This window comes from Rhinatrema bivittatum, chromosome 8, assembly GCF_901001135.1.
Source record: "Rhinatrema bivittatum chromosome 8, aRhiBiv1.1, whole genome shotgun sequence".
NCBI lineage: Eukaryota > Metazoa > Chordata > Amphibia > Gymnophiona > Rhinatrematidae > Rhinatrema > Rhinatrema bivittatum.
In genome coordinates this window covers 264640739-264667216 of record NC_042622.1, presented here as the reverse complement: position 1 = coordinate 264667216, position 26478 = coordinate 264640739, and the positions used below count along the sequence as shown (strand labels likewise).

General features: G+C 43.6%; 1 protein-coding gene across 3 annotated transcripts in view; it reads right to left on the bottom strand.

Annotated features, from left to right (window-relative positions):
* Positions 1-14296: 14296 nt before the first annotated feature.
* The window catches only part of LOC115098342 (phospholipase D3-like), a 68731-nt gene continuing 56549 nt past the window's right edge, over positions 14297-26478 (bottom strand). For all 3 annotated transcript variants that reach the window (XM_029614887.1, XM_029614886.1, XM_029614885.1), the window contains exons 12-13: positions 23442-23541; positions 14297-16554 (exon numbers count right to left, since the gene is read on the bottom strand). In XM_029614887.1, the coding sequence (XP_029470747.1) occupies positions 16355-16554; positions 23442-23541 (300 nt within the window). In that variant the 3' untranslated portion in view covers positions 14297-16354. The remainder of the gene's footprint in view (positions 16555-23441; positions 23542-26478) is intronic.

Sequence of the window (26478 nt, the reverse complement as noted above, 5' to 3'; positions counted from 1 at the left end):
AAAATTCCTTGTGACAAAGAGCAGTTAATTATATCGGCCAAACATTTGGCGATAGTGTCTGGTACTAATAAGAGTAGTTTAGTCGGGATTTGGTCGGAAGGATGGGTAGAGGGTTTCATTCTTTTTAGAATGGTTTCTATTTTGATGGCAGATGTGGGTTCAAAAGATTCAAATGATGCTCCCATATATGAGAGGGAAGAAAAGGGAATGGAAGGAGTGGTAGAGCTGGGGGGGAGGCGTGTTAGGAGATTGGAAATTTTGCTCTGGAAGAAGGCTGCCAGTTCGTTGGCTTTAGTTTGTGCTTGGTCGTCCGGGATGGGTGGAGTAGTGGTTTTAGTGAGTTTGGTTACATATGAGAATAGTGCCTTAACATCAAATATGAGGTCGTGTATTCTAAGAGCGTAGAAGTCTTTTTTTATTCGTAGTGTTGAGTTCCTGTAGGAGTGGAGGGCGGATTTGTAGACAGCAAGTGTACTGGGGCAAGGGGTCTTGTACTATTTGTTTTCTTTTTGTCTAAGGTCTTGCTTCAGTTTCCAGAGTTCCTTGGAGAACCAGGGTTGTTTGTTTTTTAACGTTGGGTTGATTTTTTTTGGTTGATAGAGGGCATAGTTTGTTTGCTACCAGTTCAGTGATGCTATGCCATGAGAGTAGGGCTGAATTCGGGTTTGAGACATCCAATTTGGTGAGTTCTTTGGCTAGTTGCCGCTTAGTGCCTCTGATCTGCATGTTCATGATTCTGGGTCAGCATTTTCAGTTTCAGGCCCTTCCTTTCGGGTCTGGCCATGGCCCTGTGCACTTTCACCAAGGTGATGGCAGGAAGGTGTTCTGGTGCACCCATATCTGGATGACTGGCTAATCAGAGTGAGGTCGGAGGCCCTTTGTCACCAATCAGTTCACAAGGTTCTCTATCTTCTCCAATCCCTTGGTTGGGTAGTGAACGTGACAGTCATTTGATCCCGACAAAATCTTTGGAGTATCTGAGTGCTCGGTTCGACAAAGTGTATCTTTCGGAGGAGAGAGTATTGAAGCTGCAGAGTCAGGTTCTCCGTTTGTTGCAATTACGTGTTCCCAAGGTCTGGGATTATTTGCAGGTCCTGCGCTCAATGACTTCCACCCTGGAGTTGGTGCTGTGGGTGTTTTCTCATCTGAGACCCTTGCAGAGGGTGCTTTTGGCTCATTGGCAGCCGATATCTGAGGAATTTCAAATACCATTGCCCCTCAAGGGCGAAATGAGAGAGAATCCTTCCTGGTTCGAGGGGTGGACCTCGAGGTTCTGGATTGGGAGATAGTTACTACCGATGCCAGTCTCTGTGGATAGGGAGCAGTTTGTCAGCAGCACTCGGTCCAGAGTACTTGGTCTATGAAAGTATCTGCTTGGTCCATCAACCAATTAGAGACCAGGGTGGTCTGTTTAGCCTTGCAGGAGTTTCTGCCGTTAGTCCGAGGTCAGTAAGTATTCTTTCAGACAATGCGACCACAGTGGCTTATATTGGCAGGGTGGAACCAAGAGCCAAGCAGTACCTCAAGAGGCACAACAGTTTGGGCGGAAAGGCACCTGGAGCGCATAGCTGCGTCCCACATAGCCAGGGTTGAAAACGTTCATGCGGACTTCTTGAGTCGAACTCAGTTAGACCTGGGTGAGTGGGAATTATCGAATTCCATGATGTAACTCATTCGAGATCGGTGGGGGTTCTCATGTGGATCTCATGGCGACTCGTCAAAATGCCAAAGTGTTTCGTTTCTTCAGTCAGAGATGTCAGCACCGGGCCGAAGGAGTTGACATGCTAGTTCTTCCTTGGCTGCAAGGGGTCCTTCTTTATGTCTTCTACCCCTGGCCGTTAATGGGCAAGGTGTTGTGTCGCATAGAAAAACATCACGGAGAGGTGGTATTGGTTGCTCCGGAGTGGATGCGGCGTCTGTGATTTGTGGATCTGATCAACCTGGCAGTGGATGGACTGATTCACTTCAGGCATCTGGAGGGTCTCCTTTGTCAGGGCCCCATATATTCCAACCAAGCTGTTCACTTTTGTCTTGTGGCATGGCTTTGGAAAAGCGAAGGTTAAGGAGTAGAAGTTATCCTGAAACTGTCATAACCATCTTATTGCAAGCCAGAAGAAAGTCCACAAATATGGCTTATGTTAAGAGTATGGAAGGTGTTTGATTCCTGGTGCGCTGCTCATTTATTTATTTGTACAGTTTTATATACCGTCATTCGGTTTAGCCATCCTAACAGTTTACAAGATTCAAACAGAATACCGATAAATTATACATAGTTGATCATCTCAAAAATATCAGTAGGAGGGGTGGAGGGAAGGGGGAGAGGTCAGGGGGGAAAGGAAGAGATGGAGAGAGGGAAAGGAGGATGGTAATGGTATTGGGATATATTCATCTTAAAGGTAGACTCTTAGTGTTGTTTCTTATAAGTTCAAATTGGTATGACTATGGTTGATGCTGGTTGTTGTTTCTGTTCCTTTCTTGCATGGGTTTGGTCGGTGATATTGATTGTAGTTAGATTGCTGATTTAACTGATCGTTAATGTAGACTTTGTGGAAAAGCAAAGTTTTTAGATCTTTCTTGAATGTTTTGATGTTAGTTTGTGTTCTCAAATCAGGTGGTATGGAGTTCCATCTTTTTGGGCAGGCGATGGAGAATGCTTTATTTCTTGTGGTTGATAGGTGAGCATCTCTGATGGGAGGAATTGTTAGACAAAATGGTGTTATTTGATCGAAGGTTCCTGTGGGTATTTTGTGGAGTGATTTTTAAACCTGTTTGTTTTTGATGATCAGAGTGTACTAATTTGTGTATAATGGTCAAAATCTTATATTCAATTTGGGATTTAATAGGAAGCCAGTGTAGTGAAGTTAATATGGGGGTGATGTGATCGTTCTTTTTTTTCCAGTTAGAATTCTAGTTGCTGAGTTCTTTAGAATCTGCAGAGGTTTGATATTGTTGTACAGAAGGCCAATCAGTAGGGAACTGCAGTAGTCTATGGTTGAGAAAATTATTAGTTGCAGAACAGTTCTGAAGTCTATCGAGTTTAGGAAAGGTTTTATACGTTTTAGGATTAGGAGCTTGTGATATCCTTCTTTGATTTTGGTTGTTATTTGGTTATTGTAGGATAGGTTTCTGTCAATGATTGCTCCAAGGTTTCTGGCTTGAGTGACAGGGGATATTGGGTTAGTTTGATTGTTAGTTGTGAGTTGAGGTGGTGGTGTTAGATTGGGTTTTTTGTCCATGATGATTATTTTGGTTTGGTCAATGTTGATTATGAGTTTTAATTTTGTAAGGAGTTGTCTGATTGAGTCAAGTAGAATAGATGTTTCTTTATATGTTTTGTCAATGGAGTTTTAATGGGAATTAGAAGTATGTCATCTGCGTAGAGGAAGTGGGTGATTTGAAGATAATTTAGTAGCTGGCAAATGGGTAAAAGGTATATGTTGAACAGAGTGGCAGATAATGCTGAGCCTTGTGGAACTCCAGTATTGAGGTTAATTTTCTTAGATATGTTATTGATGAAAGATACTTGGTAGCTTCTGTTGGAAAGATAGGATGAGTACGACCTCTCAAGTCCTCCGTCCCGGGCATTTTATCTTTTTTTTTTTATAATTTTTATTAATTTCCAACAAAATCAAAGATATACAGAACTATTTAGTTCGGATAAAGTACATCTAGTATAGGGTTATCAAAAAACAGAACATAAGACCATTACAATCAGGTAGAGTAATTATATAAACCCTTATCTAGATGTATATAAACAGGCAATCAGGGGGACAAAATGTTGTATACGCAGAAATTACAGGAAATTAAACAAAAAAATTTGTTAGTGCCTTGGAGTTAACTAAGCTTATCTTTACTTATGCCAACCCTTCCCTGTAGATTCAATAGAGTGGGAGTCTAGAAATAGACATAGTTGACCTGGTTCTCTAAATACATATCTAGCATTATTATACACAACCACACATATACATGGGAAACGCAGAGAGTACTTAGCTCCCTTCGCCCATGTTTCCTCCCTCATCTCCAAAAATGTTTTTCTCTTAATTTGAGTACTCTTGGTAAAGTCAGGGAAGAGAAGAAATAATATAAGGATTATTAATTTCCCTAAAATGCGTTTACTATCACATCGTGAATTGTTTAGGAGTTACCTCCTAAATATACTAAAATTTCCTGAAAAAGATCTGCCAAAGATTGAAAGGATATATTATTTTCCTCAGGCTATTGGTGATATAAATACAGAGGAACAAAGGGGGACTCAAGAAGTCACATTTGATTTAACTGCAATTTTGGAACAATCTCAAGAACTTGTTGTTGAAGATAGAGCGACGTTGTTTGTACAACTTTCTACTCCTTCAGAAAGAGACTCAATTTTGAGAACATTCTTCCGAAACCAATCCTTAAAATTCTATGGTTATCTTTTTTTCAAGACGGTTTCGCTAAAGGTTTGTCTCCTAGCTCTCTTAGAGTGCAGGTGGCGGCCTTGGGCTGCCTTCGTGGTAAGATTGAGGGTTCCGCTATTTCCGCTCATCCGGATGTTGTTAGGTTCCTTAGAGGAACAAAGAATTTGCGTCCTCCAGTTAGAAGTGTTTGTCCATCCTGGAACCTTAATCTGGTCCTACGAGGTTTGTGTGCGGCGCCTTTTGAGCCCCTGCGGAGATTGTCACTGAAGGACTTGACTCTCAAACTGGGGTTTCTCGTTGCTATATGCTCAGCTAGAAGAATTTCAGAGTTGCAAGCTTTGTCCTGTCGAGACCCCTTCCTTCAAATTTCAAGTTTGGGGGTTTTGTTGAGGACAGTGCCTTATTTTTTTGCCGAAAGTAGTTTCTGCATTTCATGTGAACCAGAAAATGGAGCAACTAGACAATGGAGCTCTCAGCTTTCTCATCGGTTTTTCATCCGCTCTGCCTGCGAAGGAGCTCAAGTGGTTAGATGTTCGGCAAGCTCTATTGCGCTATCTTGAAGTGATGAATGATTTCAGGAGGTCTGACCACCTTTTTATTTTGTGGAGCGGCGCGAAGCAAGGTTCAGAGCTTCTAAGGCTACTATTGCGTGTTGGTTGAAAGAGGCGAATGGGTCCACTTACATTACAGGAGGTCGTGAAATTCCAGAGGGCTTATGGGCTCATTCTACGTATTCACAAGTGGCCTCCTGGGTGGAAGTGCAACTAGTGTCTCAGGAGATTTGCAGGGTAGCAACTTCAAAGTCGCTATATACCTTTGCGCAATACTATCGTTTGGATGTGGGAGATTCAGTTTCTCCTTCCTTTGGCGAGATTGTTCTGAGAGCAGGACTCTCCAGGTCCCACCCTAAGTAGGGGGCTTTGGTACATCCCAGGAGACTGGACTGATCTGGGTACGTACAGGGAAAGGAAAATTGGTTCTTACCTGCTAATTTTCATTCCTGTAGTGTCACAGATCAGTCTAGAACCCGCCTGATTTAAGGAGGTGGAGAGTCACCTGCTCAGCTGTTCTTTTTATTACGGAAGGCCATTTTGTTGGTATAGTTTAAGAAGGTTTTCATACAGTTTAAGAAGGTTTTCATTAGTTTGGTTTTTGCAACTGTTTTTTATTGCTTGGGTACAGATCAATACTGAGGAACTGCAGGTGGCCCTAGGGTTTATCAAGCAGTGTCAGTGAAACTTTCTCCGTCTCCAACTGCTGGCAGGGATGCATAAACCCAGGAGTCTGGATTGATCTGTGGTACTACGGGAACAAAAATGAGCAGGTAAGAACCAATTTTCCTATACCGCATCTTACAAAGAATATCAACTAGACAGAGTCGTTTCAGAGAATGGTACCAAAATGGTCATAGTCTTTATTTTAAACCATATGGGGACAGACTTAAAAATCGAATTTTAAAAAGCCCCTGTGAGCAAAAACCGGGGATATGCGCATGGCTGGGCCAATCGAGTGCCACTTGCATTTTACAAATGACCCAGCCATGCACGTATCCCCTGATACGCGCGTGAAAGGGGCGAGGCAGGGTCCGACCGGGACAGCGGCCATTAGTCTCAGTCCTGGGGAAGCGCGCATCAGCAGCCAGCCAGCGCGCGAAACTTACTTCTATCAGAGCAGGTAAGTTTAAAAAAAAAACCCCACAACTAGGTAGGTAGGGGGTTAGGGGTCGGAGGAGAGGGGAAAAGGTAGGAAAGTTAGTTAGGAGGATAGGAAAGTTCCCTCTCAGTCCGCTCCTTAATTGGAGCGAACTGGGAGGGAAATGAGAAAAAGGATCGCGTCGCCGCACGTATTTTTAAAAATCCCCCTCCCCATGTGTGTGAGTGTGGCACCTTTGCGCAGGTATCGGATCTTATGCGCACGACGCATGCAGGTTTAAAATTCTACCCTTAAATGTATAACGTAGAGGAAAGGCAAGATAGGGGAGATATGATAGACACATTTAAATACCTCCAAGAAATAAATGCACAGGAGGCAGACCACTTAATGGAAAGGAGGTTTGGGAATTGAGGGTCTTCAGGTGAAAGGGAATAGACTCAGAAATATTTCTTTACAGAAAAGGTGGTGGATGCATGGAACGACTTCCCAGTGGTGATGGTGGAGACAAGAATAATATCTGAGTTTAAGAACGCGTGGGACAAGCAAAAGCGGAACATGGAGGGCTTGTAGAACTGAGCAATTGATGTGGATAGACAAAGCAGGCAGTACGGACTTTTTCTGCTTCCATGTTTCGACATTATATAATTTGCTGTTTAAGAACATAAGAACATGCCATACTGGGTCAGACCAAGGGTCCATCAAGCCCAGCATATCCTGTTTCCAACAGTGACCAATCCAGGCTATAAGTACCTGGCAAGTACCCAAAAACTAAGTCTATCCCATGCTACTGATGCTAGTAATAGCAGTGGCTATTTTCCAAGTCAACGATTAATAGCAGGTAATGGACTTCTCCTCCAAGAACTTAACCAAACCTTTTTTAAATCCAGCTACACTAACTGCATTTACCACATCCCCTGGCAACAAATTCCAGAATTTAATTGTGCATTGAGTAAAAAAGAATTTTCTCAGATTAGTCTTAAATGTGCTATTTGCTAACTTCATGGAATGCCCCCTAGTCCTATTATCCGAAAGAGTAAATAACCGATTCACATCTACCCGTTCTAGACTTCTCATGATTTTAAACACCTCTATCATATCCCTCCTCAGTTGTCTCTTCTCCAAGCTGAAAAGTCCTAACCTCTTTAGTCTTTCCTCATAGGGGAGTTGTTCCATTCCCCTTATCATTTTGGTAGCCCTTGTCTGTACCTTTTCCATCGCAATTATATCTTTTTTGAGATGCGGCGACCAGAATTGCACACAGTATTCAAGGTGCGGTCTCACCATGGAGCGATACAGAGGCATTATGACATTTTCCGTTTTATTCACCATTCCCTTCCTAATAATTCCCAACATTCTGTTTGCTTTTTTGACTGCCGCAGCACACTGAGCCGACGATTTTATCCACTATGATGCCTAGATCTCTTTCTTGGGTTGTAGCACCTAATATGGAACCCAACATTGTGTAATTATAGCATGGGTTATTTTTCCCTATATGCATCACCTTGCACTTATCCACATTAAATTTCATCTGCCATTTGGATGCCCAATTTTCCAGTCTCACAAGGTCCTCCTGCAATATAAGAACATAAGAAATTGTCATGCTGGGTCAGACCAAGGGTCCATCAAGCCCAGCACCCTGTTTCCATTAGAGGCCAAACCAGGCCACAAGAACCTGGCAAGTACCCAAACACTAAGAAGATCCCATGCTACTGATGCAATTAATAGCAGTGGCTATTCCCTAAGTAAACTTGATTAATAGCCATTAATGGACTTCTCCAATAACTTATCCAAACCTTTTTTGAACCCAGCTACACTAACTGCACTAACCACATCCTCTGGCAACAAATCTTGCTCTTTACTGATTTCTCTGCCGCTGTAGCAGCGCAGCACAAAGCAATGTCTCCTGCCTGTCTGGAGTTGCTCAAAATAGGGATCTCGTTTTGCCTTACTATTTCCTGCGAAGCTGAGGGTGCAGCATGACAACACGATCCTCTTTTTTAACAAGAAGGAAGCAGCGACCTCCTTTCTGGTATCACTGGACCCTGCCGATGTATCTTAAGCCCTTTACACTCTAATATGGGACTTGTCTGATCATGAAGCCTAGCATCCTGTTTCCAACAGTGGCCAATCCAGGCCAAAAGAACCTGGCAAGTACCCAAAAGCTAAGTCTATTCCATGTTACCATTGCTAATGGCAGTGGCTATTCTCTAAGTGAACTTAATAGCAGGTAATGGACTTCTCCTCCAAGAACTTATCCAATCCTTTTTTAAACACAGCTATACTAACTGCACTAACCACATCCTCTGGCAACAAATTCCAGAGTTTAATTGTGCGTTGAGTAAAAAAGAACTTTCTCCGATTAGTTTTAAATGTGCCCCATGCTAACTTCATGGAGTGCCCCCTAGTCTTTCTATTATCCGAAAGAGTAAATAACTGATTCACATCTACCCGTTCTAGACCTCTCATGATTTTAAACACCTCTATCATATCCCCCCTCAATCCTATTAAGCAAGCTTAGAGCAATGTTGGAGTTGCATTAACTGTGTATGTTTATTGAATAAGGGTATTATCTCCAGGTAGAGGCCTTCATTCCCGTGAGCCATCCCCTCTTCATTCTCATCCTCTAGATTTTATGGATCCACAGTGTTTATCCCTTTGAAGTCCTTCACAGTTCTGGTCTTCACCACTTCCTCCGGAAGTGGAGACCAAATGAAAAAGGGTGGAATGCCCCAGCAGCCAATATATATAGAATGTTTTTCTGTGCAGGCCAGGGCTCAGGCTTGGGAGCATCGGACCTATTTTCTATTCCAGGATTACTGTATCACTTGATGGGAGGCTGGGACCCAACATAGACAGCTGAAATGGCCACACTAAAAGGTATCCTCGCTAAACGTGGATGGTATACACTCGCCAATCCAAAAGGAAGAAATTGCTCTCCCTATTTCACCGACTGCAGTCTCATGTGGTATTCTTACAGGAGACCCATTTAACAGATGACGAACATGCCAAATTAAAAAGGGAATGGGTGGGCAGCTGTTATTACTCTTCCTATTCCTCCTGAAAGAGGGGTGTAGTGATTTTGTTCCATAAACAATTGGCATTTCAGTTGGTCAAGGTGTGGAAGGATATAGAAGGTCACTATCTTGTTGTTACAGGCTTGCTTCATCAGCAGAGAGTAGCTTTTTGCAATGTTTATGCCCCGAACTCCTACTCACACTAATTTTTCACCCACATTATAGCCCTCCTAGCTAATTTGTCTGACCATGCCCTGGTGGTGGGTGGGGACTTTAATACGGTTATGGATAAACAACTGGACTGTAAGCCCCTTCGTTTGCAGAGAAATAGAGACCCACCTCATGGGAGTGCATTTTGTTTGTAAAGAGCTGGGTCTGCTAGCTATATGGCGGACCCTGCATCCCGGGTAGCATAGACTTTACATTCTTCTCCCACCCCCACTTATCTTACTCATGACTTGATTATTTTTTACTTTCCGAATCATTGTTCTGTAGGACAAAAGAGGCGACCATAGGTACTATGTCAATATCGGATCACGCACCCATATCAGTCAACCTGGAGATAGGAAAACCTTAGAGGCCTGCTTTCTCCTGGAGTATGCCCCCAGACCTTATGCTGGATAAATCTTTTCAGACTTATTTGCAGACGAGTTGGGAAGACTATGCCCGACTCAATACCACGCCCGATGTGACCCCAGATATTTTCTGAGTCACAGGGAAGGCAGTGATGAGTGGTAAAATCATTGCCTATGTTGCTAAACGAAATAGAAAATGCAACGAGTGCTTAACAGCTGATCTGAAAGCAGCCCAGTCAAGACATATATATGATATATCTGCTTCAAACAGGAGGTAGAATATATACGAGTGGCCCTCAATACTTTATTACATCAGCGGGCCTCTAAATCTCTTCGATACTATAAAGATCAGCTCTATAAACATGGCAATAGGCCTAGTAAATTATTGGCCAATCTAGTTTGAGCTAGAGGCCCTAAATCAATTATTGCTGGAGTCATAGGTAAGGATGGCGGATGTAAAACTGCCATAGAGGATATTACCTCTAGTTTCCTAGATTACTATCAATCTCTTTACAGTGCAAAACCCAGGATCGCAGAAGCCTCTGAGGTATTTTTTTTCGAGACTACCCCTGGCCAAAGATAACTCGGGAGAGACTGGAGCTGCTAAACACCCCCATTAAAGATAGTGAGATTTACGCTATTCTACAAAAGTTGAAGATTGGCAAAGCAGCCGGGCAAGACGGATTAAGAATGATTTTTACAAGATATTAAAATTTCCCCTGCTACTGACCTTAACCCTTTATTATAATAATCTTCTTACCCACCAACATATACCAGGAGAAGACAATCAATCTATGATTGTCCTAATACCGATACTAGGCAAGGACCCCTGTGATGTGGGGTATCATCGGCCGATTACGCTCATTAATGTAGATATTAAAATTTTAGCATCTGTCTTGGCCACCCGTTTCAATGCTATAATACCAGAGCTAATACATTCAGAACAGATGGGCTTTGTTAAGGGACGGCAAGGGGTACAGATCATAAGGTGCTTGATAGCTGCCTTTAGCTATCATCCCAAGGCGGGGATGATAATCTTAAGTCTAGATGTGGAAAAAAGCAATTCAATTCCCTGTCTTGGGATTACTTGTTCTGGGCTCTCTAGTGCTATGGGTTTGAGGGAGAAATTATGCAATGGTTACGGGTGCTTTATGCCAATCCCAGTGCTCGACTGCTAATTAATGGTAACTTGTCCACGCCCTTTTCCTTGCACTGCGGGGTGCGTCAGGGATGCCCTCTCTCTCCCTTATTATTTGTCTTAGCGATTGAGCCTCTAGCTGCAATACTTCGAAGTGACAATGAGTTATGGGGCCTTCGCATTGGTAATCATGTGTTGAAGGTGGCGATGTTTGCTGATGATATTCTTTTGTTTGTGGGTTGCGCCCAAGTGAGCATCCCCACCATAGTTTTGATTTTCTCACAATTTCAGCAGATAGCGGGCTTACGTATAAATTTCTCTAAGTCCAAAGCGCTACCCTTAGACCCACACCTGCAGGCAACTTGGCCCGGAGTTTTCCCCATTTTGTGGGCTTCTGGGAAACTAAAATATTTGGGGGTATGGATTCCTAGAGATCTCACTGCCCTTTATGATATGAATGTATGGGAAACAATCACGAACATCGGAGCCCAGCTGCTGGCCTGATGCCCTCTACCCCTGACATTCTTTGGGCGCTGTGCCCTATTAAAAATGGTGATTGTTCCTAAGCTTTTATACAAGCTACTTATGCTCCCTATTTGGCCATCTACTGCTGATTTATGGCGGCTACAGTCCATTTTCCAAACCTTTGTATGGGCTGGTAAGAGAGCACTACTTAAATACCAGGTCCTGATGTGCTCTAAGGAAGGGGGGGGGGGGGAAGGGGAGAGGGGATTTGGACTCCCAGACATTCGGAGATATAATGTTGCCTGCCAGATGTATTTCATGGGAGAATGGCTTCTAGACTCCTTATTGGCAGCGGGGTTTGATTACTAATATGTCTGCCCCATGGTCTCATTTATAGCTTCTGCAAGCCAACCCAAAGATGACTCAGACCCTGGACATTCCTAGAGTGTTTCTTAGACCCTGTTGGCGAGCTTGGAAGTGGCTGCGCTGACAATGCAACATGGAGGGCTCCCACTCTTTATTGCTGCCATTAGTGGGAAATAAATACTTTTTGTGGACTCAGTTGTAGTGCCATGTTTCAAGCTTAGGCTCATAATGGACTGCCATTTATTTTCCATCTCTATGAAGAAGAAAGCCCAGTGGTACGGGAGTTTACCTCCATGGCTCACGCAAACCACATACCGTCGAAACACTTCTTTGCATATCTGCAGATGAGACATTATCTCCACTCCTTCCATTAGACACGAGAGCGATTTCAGCGAGAATCTTCCTTTGCTAAAAACAAATTTGACACCGCATACTCTCGTAACTCTAGTAAGGGCTGGAGCACATTGAGCAGGCAATATGCTACAACTGAGCCCTTAGACACGCTCGCTGCTTACTGGTCAGTGGCATGGACGGAGCCAGTTACTAAGCCCTATATACAAGCCTGTTTTAAGGCTTTGCGCGGTCACATCCCAGATTTGGTACTGCGAGAATTGCAGTTCAGAATCCTTCACAATACCATCTGTGATGATGTGCATCGATTCGAAATGGGCCGTTTGCCTTCACCGCTCTGTATTAAATGAACGCAAGAGCCTGGTACCATGTTTCATCGGCTTTTTGCCTGCTTCTGCCTTGTATCCTTTTGGTCTACCGTATTGGAGTTCATCAAGAAATGGGCAGCCAGTGCAGGTTTTTGAGGATTGATGTGATATGTTCAGATCTTTTGGTGTTTGAGAGTGATCTTGCCGCTGCACTTTGGAGGAGTTGTAGTGGCCTGAGAGAATTGGATGGGAGGCCCAGAAGAAGTGCGTTACAATAGTCGAGTTTGGAGAATAGTAGTGCTTGGAGAACTGTTCTGTAGTCTGGGGCGTGGAGGAGTGGTTTGATTTTTTTGAGTGTCTGCAGTTTGAAGAATCCATCTTTTATTAAGTTGATATGTTTCTTCATGTTGAGTTCGTTGTCTGAGTACACAGATCTCTTGCTGAAGTTATTCTGTCGTCGGTGGCAGGTGCTGGGGTTGTCTTTGAGAGTTGAGATGGTCTTGTTATTAATGTGAAGTATTTCGGTTTTGTTGTGGTTGAGGTTGAGGGAGAGTTGAGATAGTAGTTGTGTTATCTTCGGAAGGTATTTGTCCCATGTTTTTAGTGTGTTTGTGATAGTTTCTTTTATGGGGAGTAGAACCTGAACATCGTCAGCATACAGGAAGAATGTTAGATTTAATCCGATTAGGAGTGTACATAGGGGGAGGATATAGATGTTGAAAAGGGTGGAGGAGAGGGATGAGCCTTGAGGTACACCAAATTTGTGAATATTTTGGGAATTGTTTGTAACTGAAAAGGGAAATAATACTCTTATTACAAATCTCCCAATGAAAAGCACAGGCAGTATTCATGAAACCTGGCATTGTGTGAAAGAATGGACCCTGCCGATCCAGGGATGGTATACCTTTGCCATCCATTCAAGTATTAACCAGGCCTTACATCTTGCTTAGCTTCTGAAGACTGGGCACCTTCAGGGTGATGTGGCCATAACTAGGAAGGCTCCTGGGGAGATAACTGGGAGTAGAGAACATCCTGAAGAGGCAACCCAGAGACAAGAGTTTAGTTCCAGGACTGGCTGCTGTCATTCTGATTCTGTGGCAATCAAGAAAGTTGGACCATGCCTTCCAAAACCTCTCTTCAGATGTACAGAGAACTGTTAACATCTTTATGACGTGCAATACTTTTGACCAGAGCTAGAATCCTTAAGCAGATCTTATAGGACTCTTTAACCCATGAAGATACAGAGAAGGATGTGGATGAAGTTATATCTGGTAGGATGTTCTGGAGAATATCCAGAGCCCAGAAATCTTATGCTGACCTGTAGCAGACATGAAAGTAGTACTTCAGTCTCTAAGTTCCATGAACCTCAGGGGCCCTTGCAGCAGGATTTGTCCATCTGTACTTTATGGCTTCTAGGGCTACTGTAGAATTTTTTTTTGGAAGATTATCAGGTCCTGAATACTGGGACCCTGAGCAGCAGAGTCAAGAGTACAAGGTATGCCTCCCACTGCATTGCGGATCCAACTACTCATTGAGAAATCCGCCAGAACCTCTCCCCAACATCAGCCGTACCCTTGGCCACCAGCATAGGATTCAATTGTGCCACTAACACTAGCAAATACCCTGTATCACTTGCAGTCTTGTCCTCTGCTCTTGCAATATGATCACTGCTGAGAAAGCTATAAAAATATAAAGCTTTGAGAAAAACGTATGGCTACTGTTGCTTAGAGCAACTGTATGCTCCTTCCCCACTCAGACCAGAACAAAACCTGCATTGAGGATCACATGCTGGAGCAGTAGAAGTCAGAGGTCTACTCTGTATAGAGGGCTCTGCTCTGATATGCTCCCCAAACTGACATACCAAACAGTGCTGAAATGTGTTAAAGAAACAACCCTTGGTCTGTTCTCTCCTGGTGTCTGAGATGCAAATGCAAATCACTCTCTGTATCTCTCTCTTCCTTCAATGTCTTTGCAAAGTGAAAGATCCAGTATCCTTTTGTACAAAATATTCAATGACACATAGTAGGCAAAACATAAACTCTTTATTCAAAAGATTCATAATACAAAAATACACTTTGAAAATGACACACTTTGGGGTGAGTTTTCAAAACATTACACGCATAAGCCTCTACTCACATTCCATATTTTATAAAAATTGAAAATATGCGAGTAATTTCACTTTTGCACACACAAACGCATGTACAAAAAGGGGCATTCTGGGGTGAGCCAACACATACATTACTATTTTAAAAGACACATGCGTACATCTGCCAACTTTTTCATGTATTTTTACACCTGCGAATTATCTGGCATGATATTAAACATGTTTATTGTGTAGTACTGACTGGATGGGAAGTCTGGGTGAACTGCAGGGGAGTTCAGGGTAAAGAATCAGGAAGGTCTTGATAAGCTGGAGGACTGGGCAAACTGGTGGACTAATTGGTAAATAGGATAATTTCATTTATGTGCACATGTTTTAATGTTGGCATGCAAGTCCTACTTTTGCACATAAAACATGTGCACATATTTTTAAAGTTAGGAAAAGTGCACATATTCAATGCATTGATACACATGATTTCAATGCACTGCATGAATTTATACATAAGCATACATACACACTTATGTTGCCAGGTAGAGATATACATACTTTATAAAATGTGTATATATATCATATGCACAATTCATAAAATTCTTATGTAGATCTGCTCATGGCCATATCTTAGAGTATATGCTGTCACACACATTTGTTTGAAAGTTATCCTATGTACAACATTAACAGGAAGGTCTATTTGTATTTTATAGGTTTTTGGCATCTGAAGAGGATAAAATTGTAACTGTGTGCATTCTATTTGTACCTTTTAAGTGCAGACTTACCCCAAATTTTCAAAGCAAATTTATGTGCATAAGTTCACTTTGAAAGTTTGCAAGTAATTGGCCTGGTACACAGACATAACACACAAATTTACACTTGTATACTTGTTTTTAAAATCAGTATGCATGTACATTCCAATAACAGCCATAGGAATGCCTCTTCTCAGTTTGTATAAAAATATGTGCCTACTTTTAATGTGGATTATTTTATAAGAAAATGCCATACTGGGTCAGACCAAGGGTCCATTAAGCCCAGCATCCTGTTTCCAACAGTGGCCCTTATCATTGTTCCATTCCCCTTATCATTTTGGTAGCCCTTCCATGTAGCCTTTACATGCTTAAAACAGGACTGAGTATCATGCATATAAATAGCTTTGAAAATCAGGCCCAAAATATATCTTTGTTTTTTGTTGCTAGGCATTTCTATTTTATTGCTTTGTTTTGATCATCTCCTAAAGTCTGCTCAACTCCTGTTCTGTAAATGCTGTGGCTGTGTCCTAGGGCACAAACAATTTGATTCCCTTGTTATAGAATTAGAAAGAATCTGGTTTAATGATGAATAGAACTACTCATTTTTATCACTGACAAATAAAATAAGAACAATCACTGAATGCACAATTAAGCTCTGGAATTCATTGCAGGAGGAGGTAGTACAGGCAGTTACTGTAGCTGGGTTTAAAAAAAGGTTTGGATAAGTTGCTGGAAGAAAAGTCCAAAAACCGTTAACAACCAGGTAAACATGAGGAAAATTACTGCTTCTTTCTGGAGTAGCAACATGGAATCTACTATTTGGGATCTTGCCATATACTTGCGACCTTGCTTGGCCATTGTTGGAATCAGGATCCTGGGCTGGATGGAGCCTTAGTCTGCCCTGGAACGGCAATTCTTAAGAACATAAGAACATGCCATACTGGGTCAGACCAAGGGTCCATCAAGCCCAGCATCCTGTTTCTAACAGTGGCCAATCCAGGCCATATGTACCTGGCAAGTACCCAGGTTCTTAATCGTTTAGCATTGCAAAGTATTTCCTTACTTAGGCTTATAGAAAATATTACCTTTATCAAGCTACTTGGGTGAATTTATTTTACTAAAATATCGGGGAGAATTTTATTTGTACACATTGCACTCTGAGATCTTTCCTTTAATGCTTCTTTTTACCCAAACTCTACTACGATGTAGCTGCTCCTAAACCGCATACACAGCTTGGTAGTGATGGTCATGGGCTTCCAGCTTCAGTGTTACAATTCATCTTGCTGTGCAGGGGATGCGTGTAACTTGAATCCCAGTCCCGCACGAACACAGCCTCCAGCTGCCCCCGCACGGAGCTACTGTCCCCAGTGTCTGTTGCAGTCTGGTTTATAATTAATCCAACCCCAGCCGTGTTTACAAAATAGTCCTCTGACCAGTTAGAGGTTCCTAGAACAAAAAAAAAATAAAAATAAAAGGTTTAAATGAACAATTTAATGTTAATAAACCAAGCAGAGTTACCAGAACACTGGAGAAGATGAGGAGAACTCGAAATACACGAGATCAGAATGGAAGTGCCAGCCCTGTGAGTTATGAATACTGCAGAGCCCGAACCTGAGGAAGAACAGCAGAATGGGCTCTTGAATTTTAAACAATGAGGCATGAGCAGCAGCATTGGAAGAGTAAGACAGGATGCAGTGGGGCTGCCAGTGAAAAGAGGGACAGAGGTGGGTTGTATGTGAGCCTGAATGAGTTGGGTACAAGAAAGAATGGGAGCTTGCCTGGGTTTTAGCGAGAAAATGAGAGCCTGCCTGGTTTGTGTGTGAATGAGAACTTCCTTTTTTGTGTGTGTGAGAATGAAAGTGACAGTGGGAGTGTGTGCGTGAGAATGAGAGAGAGAGGGAGGGATATATATATATATATATCCCTCCCTCCACCCTCCCTTTCAACGCCAGAGATCTATAGCTATAAGACAAAGATGTCCAGGTTGTACCCATGTGGAACAAAGTCAACTATTGAGTACCAAACTCCGAGCTCTGTGGGGTAAATTTTGTAGATAAGCGTCCCACGTTTGAAGAAAAGTGCAGCGAAGTTTCGTGGAAGTTTGAGAGGCCAGATTTTCAAACTGCATCAAGCGATGAAAATGTATTCTCCAAGTCCAGAATGAAGGTCCCGTCCGCTCCCTCCAATTGAGTAAAATAACTTTTTTGCCAACTAGTCCAGCTTTTTTGATCAGTGTTCCAGGTCCGAAGCTGGGTACCAGATATTGTGTGACACAATGAAACAACCACATGTACGGCGAGGGAAGTAAACGCATCCCCACCAACATTTCTAAATAGGCAGTGATTCGGTGCCAATACCTTTGAGAGTTCGGACAAGTCCAAAAGACATGTGCCAAAGTCCCCTTTCCCTTCCCACAATGCACACAATGATCTGAATCTGTGAGGCCGGCTTTGAATGCAATGTGAGGGGGAAATATAAGCTCTACGCAAAAATTTTAAGTGCATCTCACGAAAGTACATTTTACTGGTGATAGGTAAGACCCCTCCGCAAAAATGCACGGCGTCACCTGAAAACTACCATCTTTATTCCAGCGGTCTACAGAAAGGGTATACGAGTCCATTGAGATATTCCGGGCTAGCCCCCGATAGTACATGGAGAGGGACAGTTCCTTAGGTGCATCGAAATGAAAGAACCCGTCAGGTGCCTTGAAGATCGCCAAATGTTGTTCTGGCCGCCCTAATGATCTAACATGACGACCCAATTGCATGTATCCAAAATAATGGTGATCGGGTATCCCATATATTTCTTGCAGACTCGCAAAGGGCATATAAGTCTCCTCCGCGTCCAGCACATGACCCAGATAAACTACCCCCTTGGTCTGCCAAGTAACAAAATAAGTAGTATTGGACCCGGGAGAAAAATCTGGATTAGCTCTTAAAGAGGTTAAATAAGTACATTGTTTAGGTATCCCTAAAAATTTCGTAAGATGTGCCCATGTCTTTCGCAGGGCCTCACCAGTGGATGACTGGCCAACAAAGAAGGTATCTTATCTGCCCCCCGCCCCCCCCCATGAGGACATAACTCAGGGCCAAGGGGCCAGTGAAAGTTGCCTCCGCCAATGTATTAACAAAGGGAGACTTCCCCAACAACCATCCTCTTATTAAACGCAGGTTCGCAGCCCACCCATAACGATTAAGGTTGGGGAGTCCCATGCCCCCGGCTGCCCAAGGCTGCTTCAGCCAGCATAATGGTATTCGTGCTTTTCCCCCTTTCCAAATAAAGTGACGTAGTAACTGATCTACCCTGTTAAGATCCCTGGAGAGCAGCACCAAAGGGTAATTCTGTAAAACATACAACCACTTAGGCAAAATCACCATCTTAAATAGTGCTATTCTACCACCCACTGAGGGAGGCAGATTACGCCATGCGGAAAGCTTCTCCTGCGTAGATTTTAAGAGAGGCAGGATGTTGAGAGGATAGATATTATGTAAGTTGGTGGTAAGGTGGATTCCCAAATATTTAAGGGAACCCCGAGCCCATTGCAGGGGGAATGGCGCCCCCCAACGTTCTCTAAGTGAATCTGGAAAAGCCAGCGCCTCGGATTTATCCCAATTGATACGCATGCCAGAAAGCACTGAATATTGACAGTACAAGCCAGTAAGTTCTGCAATGAGCGGTGGGGACAGGTAAGAAATAACATTACATCGTCAGCAAAAGCCGCGTATTTAAACAGCTCCCTTTGCTTCCCATCTCGAAATTGTATGCCCAATAAAAAGGGTTCCAGGGTAAGTAAAAAAAGCAAAAGCGAAAGCGGGCACCCCTGCCTGGTAGCCCTTGCCACCACAAAGGGCTCAGTCAGTCCCCCGTTAACCTGAATGCACGCCTCAGGGATATTATAGAGAAGCTCAACAGCTTGGTAGAAGAGCCCGCTGAATCCCATTAGTCGAAGAACATGATACATGAAACTCCATTCCACCCTGTCAAATGCCTTTTCGGCATCAAGGCTTATCACCAGATAGGGGTCTGCTACTCTTGTGCAAAGTGCCATTGCCGTCACCACCTGTCGGATGTTTTGCAAGGAATACCGCTGCTTGACAACCCGGCTATATGAGATAAGACAAAACATTCCCCAAGCGGTCCGCCAGAACTTTAGCCAATATCTTGTGGTCGACATTCAACAATGAAATGGGACGATAGGATTCTGGAGGTAATGGGTCTTTGCCCGGTTTCGGGATCAAGGTTACATATGCTTGATTTCCTCTTAGTGGAAATGTGCCCTGGGCTATTAGAGAAGTATATACTTTAGGCAGCAATCTCGACAATGGCTCTACGAGACATTTGTAAAATTCTGCGCTATAACCATCAGGGCCTGGGGCTTTTAATTTACGCATGGTCTGTATTACTCGAGAGACTTCCTCCTCTGAAATAGGATCATTAAGATAACGGCTAAACTCCAATGTTAAAGATGGGAGATGGATCAGTTCCCCAAAAGCTTCCCATTTAGATATATCCCAGCCCTCAGATTTATATAGTTTAGAATAATAATCAAGGAACGTCCGTCTGATACTTTCGGTGTCGTTCACCAGTTTGTGCTGCGCATTCCGGAGTGCGGGAACATGTCGAGACAGCCTAGCGGATTTGACCAGGTTGGCCAGCATTTTACCGGACTTTTGGCCACATTGAAATATTTAAAGGGAATCTGTTTGGGGGAGATCACGAAAGATGACCAAGGTCTGGAGAGGCTCAAGTCCATAATGTGTTTCATGAGTCTCAGAAATTCAAGCAAAGTGGATCTTCAGGTGGTCAGAGATTTCAGCTTTTTGGTAGATTTCATTCCTTTTGTGTAGCCAAAAGAGGAGGTAAAGATAGCTCCTCAGGGACTGCAGGCTCCTTCCATAATTACCAAGGAGTTCTCAAGGACCCAATCTTTGATACAAGAGACCGGTGGCTGCCTTTTTCTCAGTCCTATCAGAATTGGGCCAAATCATTTCAGATCCATGGGTTTTGGAGATAATCCAAGAAGGCCATGCTTTGGAAACTTCCCAACTGATTTCAGATACTTTTGTGGCCTCCCCTTGCTGTCTACCAGAAAGAAGGAAGCGGCGAGATTGACCTTAGGTAGTCTTCTCTATTTAAGGGCAGTAATTCCAGTTCAGAGGATTTAATGGGGTCAGTGCTGCTATTTGATTTATATTGTAGTGCCCAAGAAAGATGGTTCCCTATCACCCCATTTTGGATTTGAAGCAGGTCTATAATTTCCTCAGTGTGTCCCATTTAGGATGGAAACGTTCAGGTCTGTCATAGTGGCAGTGAGGTGGGGGGGGAATTTCTGACCTCCCTATATCTCATGGAGGCTTGTCTCCACATTCTGATAAAGAAGTGTCAGATTATTTTGCTTTGTGGTACTAGGAGGCCATTTTCAATTCCAGGCTTTGCCCTTCGAGTTGGCTACAGCATCAAGGACTTTTTCAAAGGTTATGGTGGAGGCGGCAGAATCACTATGAAGAGAGGGAATCCTGGTGCATCCTTACCTGAACGACTGGCTCATAAGAGAAAAAAAAAGCATAGGAGAGTGTTGCAGCCACTGGAAGGGTGGTGGATATGTTTCAACAATCTAACTTCTGCTCATGATACTGCCTGAGCCCTAGTGGAATAAGCCCTAAACTGATTCAGTAACGCTGTCCAGCTTCCACATACGTGGCTGTTACTACCTCCTTAATCCAGTGAGCTATTGTGGCCCGCAAAGCTGGCTCGCCCTGTTTACCTCCACCGTAGAGGACAAACGTGATCAGTCTTCCGGAAAGGCTTAGAAACCTCCAGATACCTCACAATACCTCACAGATACCTCACAATACCTCACAGATACCTCACAATATGTCTCTTGACATCCAAGGGTCACAACATGCAATATTCCTTTGCATTTCTTTCCTTATCTAGAAATGGCAGGGAAATGGAGGATGAAGATGTTTCACTCCTTTCATGAAACGGGCCACATCTGGATAAGCTGACAAGGGTCCACCATTCACCTGAACCCTGAAACAGGGTTCAGGTGAATGGTGGACCCTTGTCAGCTTATCCAGATGTGGAGAACTTTCTCATTCGTAGCAAGGTGGCAATCACTGCAGTAGAAATCCATGCTTCAGCAAGCGATCCCTCTCAAGGGCCATACCATAAGGACCAAAATAGTCAGATCTTCATGAAGAACAGGCCCCACCAGATCCCTGTGCATCAGAAACCAGAGGGGGGAGTCTACCTGGAGCCTTCGCAGATCCGCATACCATGGTCTCCTGGGCCAGTCTGGTGCCACCAGAAGCACTATCCCTCTGTGACTCTCGACCCTCCAAACCATTCTGCCCAACAGGGGCCACGGGGTAAAGGCATCAGCAACTTGTCCTCCGGCCATTCCTGCACAAGAGCAGTGATACCCAATGACTTTGGATCTCTCCTGTGACTGAAGAATCAAGGAACCTTCGCATTGCAAGAAGTCACCAGCAGGTCCAGGAACAGAAGGCCCCAGCGATCCACAATTAGCTGAAATGCCTCATCTGACAATACCCATTCTCCTGGGTCTGGACTCTGTCTGCTAAGAAAGTCTGCTCTCACATAGTCTTTTCCTGCAATGTGCGACGCTGAGATCTCCTGAAGATGCACGTCCACCCATTCCATAAATTGGTCTATCTCCTTTGACACTTGCTGGCTCTTGGTTCTTCCATGCTGATTGATGTAGGCTACTACTGTTGCATTGTCCAACATTATCAAGACTGCTCGACCCTGCAGCCTGTCGCCGAACTGAAAGCATGCCAACCGGACCACCTGGGCTTCCAGCCGACTGATGTTCCAGAGAGACTCTTCTGCATTCCAGCGCCCTTGCGCTGTCAGTTCCTAATAGTGAGCTCCCCAACCAGGGGAGGCTTGCATCTGTCATAAGTACTATCCAGTCTGGTGATTATAGGGAAACCCCTTTTCTTAGATGATCCCCTTGTAACGCCAATCAGCAGACAATGGCAATTCTCCCTGAGCCTCCAAGCAGCGCTGACACAAGTTAGAGGGAAGGCCAGGCGGAGATGCCTTAATATGACAAGCAGAACAGAGGGTAAGGCGCTTAGGTTTCTTAGCTATAGGTGCCAGTCTGTCAGTACGCTTAATAAGCGACAAAGGCACACTTCCAGCTAAACTCGTACCTTGACGAGTACCCAAAAACTGAGTGCCCTCAATGTCCATCCAGATTATGCATATAGGAAGTGCGCGCCCAAATTAGATGCCGTTACCAACTGGACGCCCAAGCAGGCGTCCAACTAAATATCCAAAACCTGGACGCTCAGCCGGACATACTCGCACAAACTGACTGTCCTGAAGAGGGCAGCCTAACGCACAGGAAAATGCATGAAAACGCTGCCGCAGTGAGCATAACCCATTCATCTGGATTGGTCTAACTGGACTCAAGGAAAGGAAAGGAAATCATCAAGTAAAAATAAATGTCACCATTTATTCCAGATAGCACTTGGAGGCTGTTCAATCTCCTGGGTTAAGTGTGATAATGACCGGCAGAGTGATGCCACACTAAGACTCCCCACTCCGCCCTCGGGGAGGACAATGCCAAGCTGAGAAGCCTGAAACAGGCAGAACAGATCTGTAGGGCTTAAGACCTCACCCTGCCTTTATGTTCCACCACATTATTTATATATGGGAGAGAGACGCGATGCACAGCAGAAACCATGTGTGTCGTGTTCTATTTGTTCATATTAATTCAATCAAAAAAAGAATTGAAATTAAACAAGGCAACAGAAGTTGGAGTAGGGGGATTACAAAGAATTGGGTGGGAAGAGATGTTAATTATGATGTGCGGCAGAGGCAAATGTGCATTGTATGTTGTTTTGTTTACTTTGGTTTTTTTTTTTTTTTTAAATAAAAAAAAATATTTGCACTTAAAAGCAAAATGAAAGAGCAGATGAAGCCACAAAGGGGATAACAAAGGGGATAACAAAGTGGAGCTCAAACTCCTGGCATAGCCTGGTATCCACCACCTTGGATTTCATTCCCCTTTCTTCCTTCTGATGTTACTTCCTTCCCATGGTAGAATTAGTGTTTTTGAAAAACACTTTTCTGACACTCCCTACGCTGTTACAATAAATGAGACATTCTTGGCTACCAGCCAGCTACTTGGGTGCAGGGAGATATAAAAGATTTGAATAAAGCGTGGACTCCTGGATGAAGTCTGAAAAAAAGACACACGTGTCTTCAGTGTAAGCCTGTACAGTGCTGTGTCATCAGAGCTTTTTGAGAGCAGAGCAGTCTTAAGAGCGAACATGATCAGATCCTCTGGAGACACTTACCGATGTATGCGATGCGATCTGTCACCGTGTATTTGTTATGATTCACTCGGGAGTACGGAATCGCTCTCTGTTCCTCATTCACGGGAACGATAAACACTTTCTGAAACACAGGAGCACAATGCAATCTTTATGAGAACATAAGAACATAAGAAAATGCCATACTGGGTCAGACCAAGGGTCCATCAAGCCCAGCATCCTGTTTCCAACAGTGGCCAATCCAGGCCATAAGAACCTGGCAAGTACCCAAAAACTAAGTCTATGTTTAAATCTGTTTATTAAAAAACAAGAATAAGTTACTAACAAGACCTGGAAGCTTTGATTCTGAGCTCCCCAGACAGGCACACAGAATATACAGTAAAGAGAGTGAAGAATAGCTGCAAACAAGCCCCTCACCCGCCACCAATGAATAAGGATTATTAATTGAAACAAGCGTCCAACTGCAAAGTTATTAAGTGTTTAAAATCATACTCCCAGCTCATGGTGGTGTAGAGTCAATTTAAGGCTTCCACATGGCCAATATTTCCTTTTTTTCCCCTCTAGGAGAGCAGCTCTTCCCAATTAGCATCTCCAAAAGCAGAAGATGATGTACAGCATCCCTCCAAAACAGGAAAGGCGGATCTGTCTCCTGTCTCCAGCGATGCAACATGGTAGCTTTGGCAACTAGAAAAATCTTAGAAACCCACTAAACTTTGTAACTCCATACGACGTTCTCCCTGGTTCATATACCCAAAGACTGCTATCTGAGCAGAAAGAGACGCTGTACAGAAAGAACACTTTCAACATACTGATACATTTATTTCCAAAAATTCTGGATATTAACACAAGACCACAGAAAGTGTCCAAGTGTACCAGGTGCCACCTTGCATTTTATACAGAGATCTGAATCCAGTAAACCAGCCAGGTATAGCTGCCACGGAGCAATACAAGCCCTGGAAAGGATTTCATATTGTGTTTCTCACATTCGCATATTTCTTGTAATCTTAGTTAACTAGCCAAAACAAGCAAAAGAAAAATGGATGTGTAATTCTTGAGTCTATTTAGCCCATAAAACTTCCAGAGAGAAAGTGAGAGTTAACACGCCATGATTTATGAAGAGAGGATAAAGAATGCCTATCAGGGTCTTCTAAATCAAACAAATCCTGAAATATCTCCCATCTTTTATCCAAAAGTATCTCTGGTTGCAGTGAATTAAACACAGTGTCGGATCAGTAAGTAGGTAAAGAAATCTGTCCGTTCTTCCACCTTTTGTTGTAAAATTTCTAATGAAAACTCATTCCCTTTGTCATCTAAGAGACGAGCAATAACTGAAATTCTGCCCAGAGCCCAATCAGCAAACACTTTCCTGTCAATACCTGGTTGAAAATTAAGATTCATCAACACTGAGTCAAAAGAAGTGGTGCTGCAAATTAAACAAAGCAATAGCACACTAATTCAAAGAGAATTGCGAACATCAGCAGCTAGAATAGTACTGAAAACATTTGAATTAAATAGTTAGGTGAGGGGCCCATTCATAATGCCCGTGCTTTACATAAGTTTATATGCCTCGGGTTCTTTATAATCATAATGGTCATAGAACCCAGCACCTCTAAATAATCCCAGGCCGTGGGAACTGGCAGCCTCAAAAAACACCCTATCCAAGCTTGAATCTTTGCGATTCTCTCCAACCGAGTACCGAACTGTGTCCCCAGATAGTCCAGTGACTGGGTCGACACTAGATGACTCTTGGCCAAAAATTTATCACTCATCCGAGCGACTGTTAACCCCTGACAACATTCCCCTTCTGACTTTATTCGACTGAGCCAGGCATCCAGATAAGAGTGGACAAGAATTCCTTCCCTCCTTAACGCTGCCATCACCATCACCTATGTGAATGTTAGTAGTGCCATGACCAACCCAAAGGGAAGGGCCTGAAACTGGAAACGCTGTCCCAGCACCATAAAACTCAAAAACATCTGGTGCTCCAGCTGAATAGGGATATGCAGATTGGCTTCTGTCAGATCCAGGGCCACTAGAAATTCTCCTTTCTGAACCACTTCAATGACCATCCGCAACATCTCTCTCTGGAAATGCATCACCCGCAGCACCAGGTTGACTTTCTGGAAATCCAAAATGGGTCCCCTTTCCAGAGCAGGAACCGGCACAATAGCATCCAGATCTTGCAAGAGAAGCAGAGTATCCCGTTTCACCTTCACTTGGATCGGGATACGCAATGGGACACCATGAGAGCGTCCCATAACGGACAAGAAAATTCTCTTATCACCTCAAGAACCCACTGGTCCGACATGATCCTGGTCCACTCCTTGTAAAAGTAGGAAAATCTCCCTTCTATTGCTTCGACCGAAGAGTGACCCGCATGACTTCATTGCAAAGTCTTACCTCCTCCAGACCCCTGACCAGCACCATCCCTGGAAATCCAGCGGGAACCCCGAAAGGATTGCTGCTGACTCGAGGCCCTGCTTTTGCCATACACCCGAGGCCATCTTGCCAGACCGAAACACACCACAAATCCCTAAACTGGGCACGCGGAGGAAAGGTCTTCTTGACAGCCTTCTTGTCCTCTGGCAATCTATTCCCCTTAGATTCCCCCAGGGTTTCCAACAACTGCTCCATGCCTTTGCCAAACAGCAGCTTCCCCTTTACAAGTACTACAGAATGCAGCCGCCAGAATTCTGACCGGGAGCAGAAAATGTGATCACATAACACCTATCTTAATCTCATTACACTGGTTACCAATCAAATATCGCTTACAATATAAGACAGCTTGCAATCTACACAAAATTATTTACGGCAAACAAACTGATTGGTTAAACGCAGCCATCAGTCTACACAATCCCCAAAGGAACTTCAGGTCAGCTAATAAGGGTCTATTAACAATTCCCCTCAGTGAATTCAGCACACCTTAGCCAAGTGAGATAGTGTGCAGTATCATTAGCAGGCCCCAAACTCTGGAATACACTGCCAGCCGAAATTAGACTACAATCTGATACTAAAAAATTCAAGTCAGAACTTAAAACATGGCTATGCCACTGTGCGTATG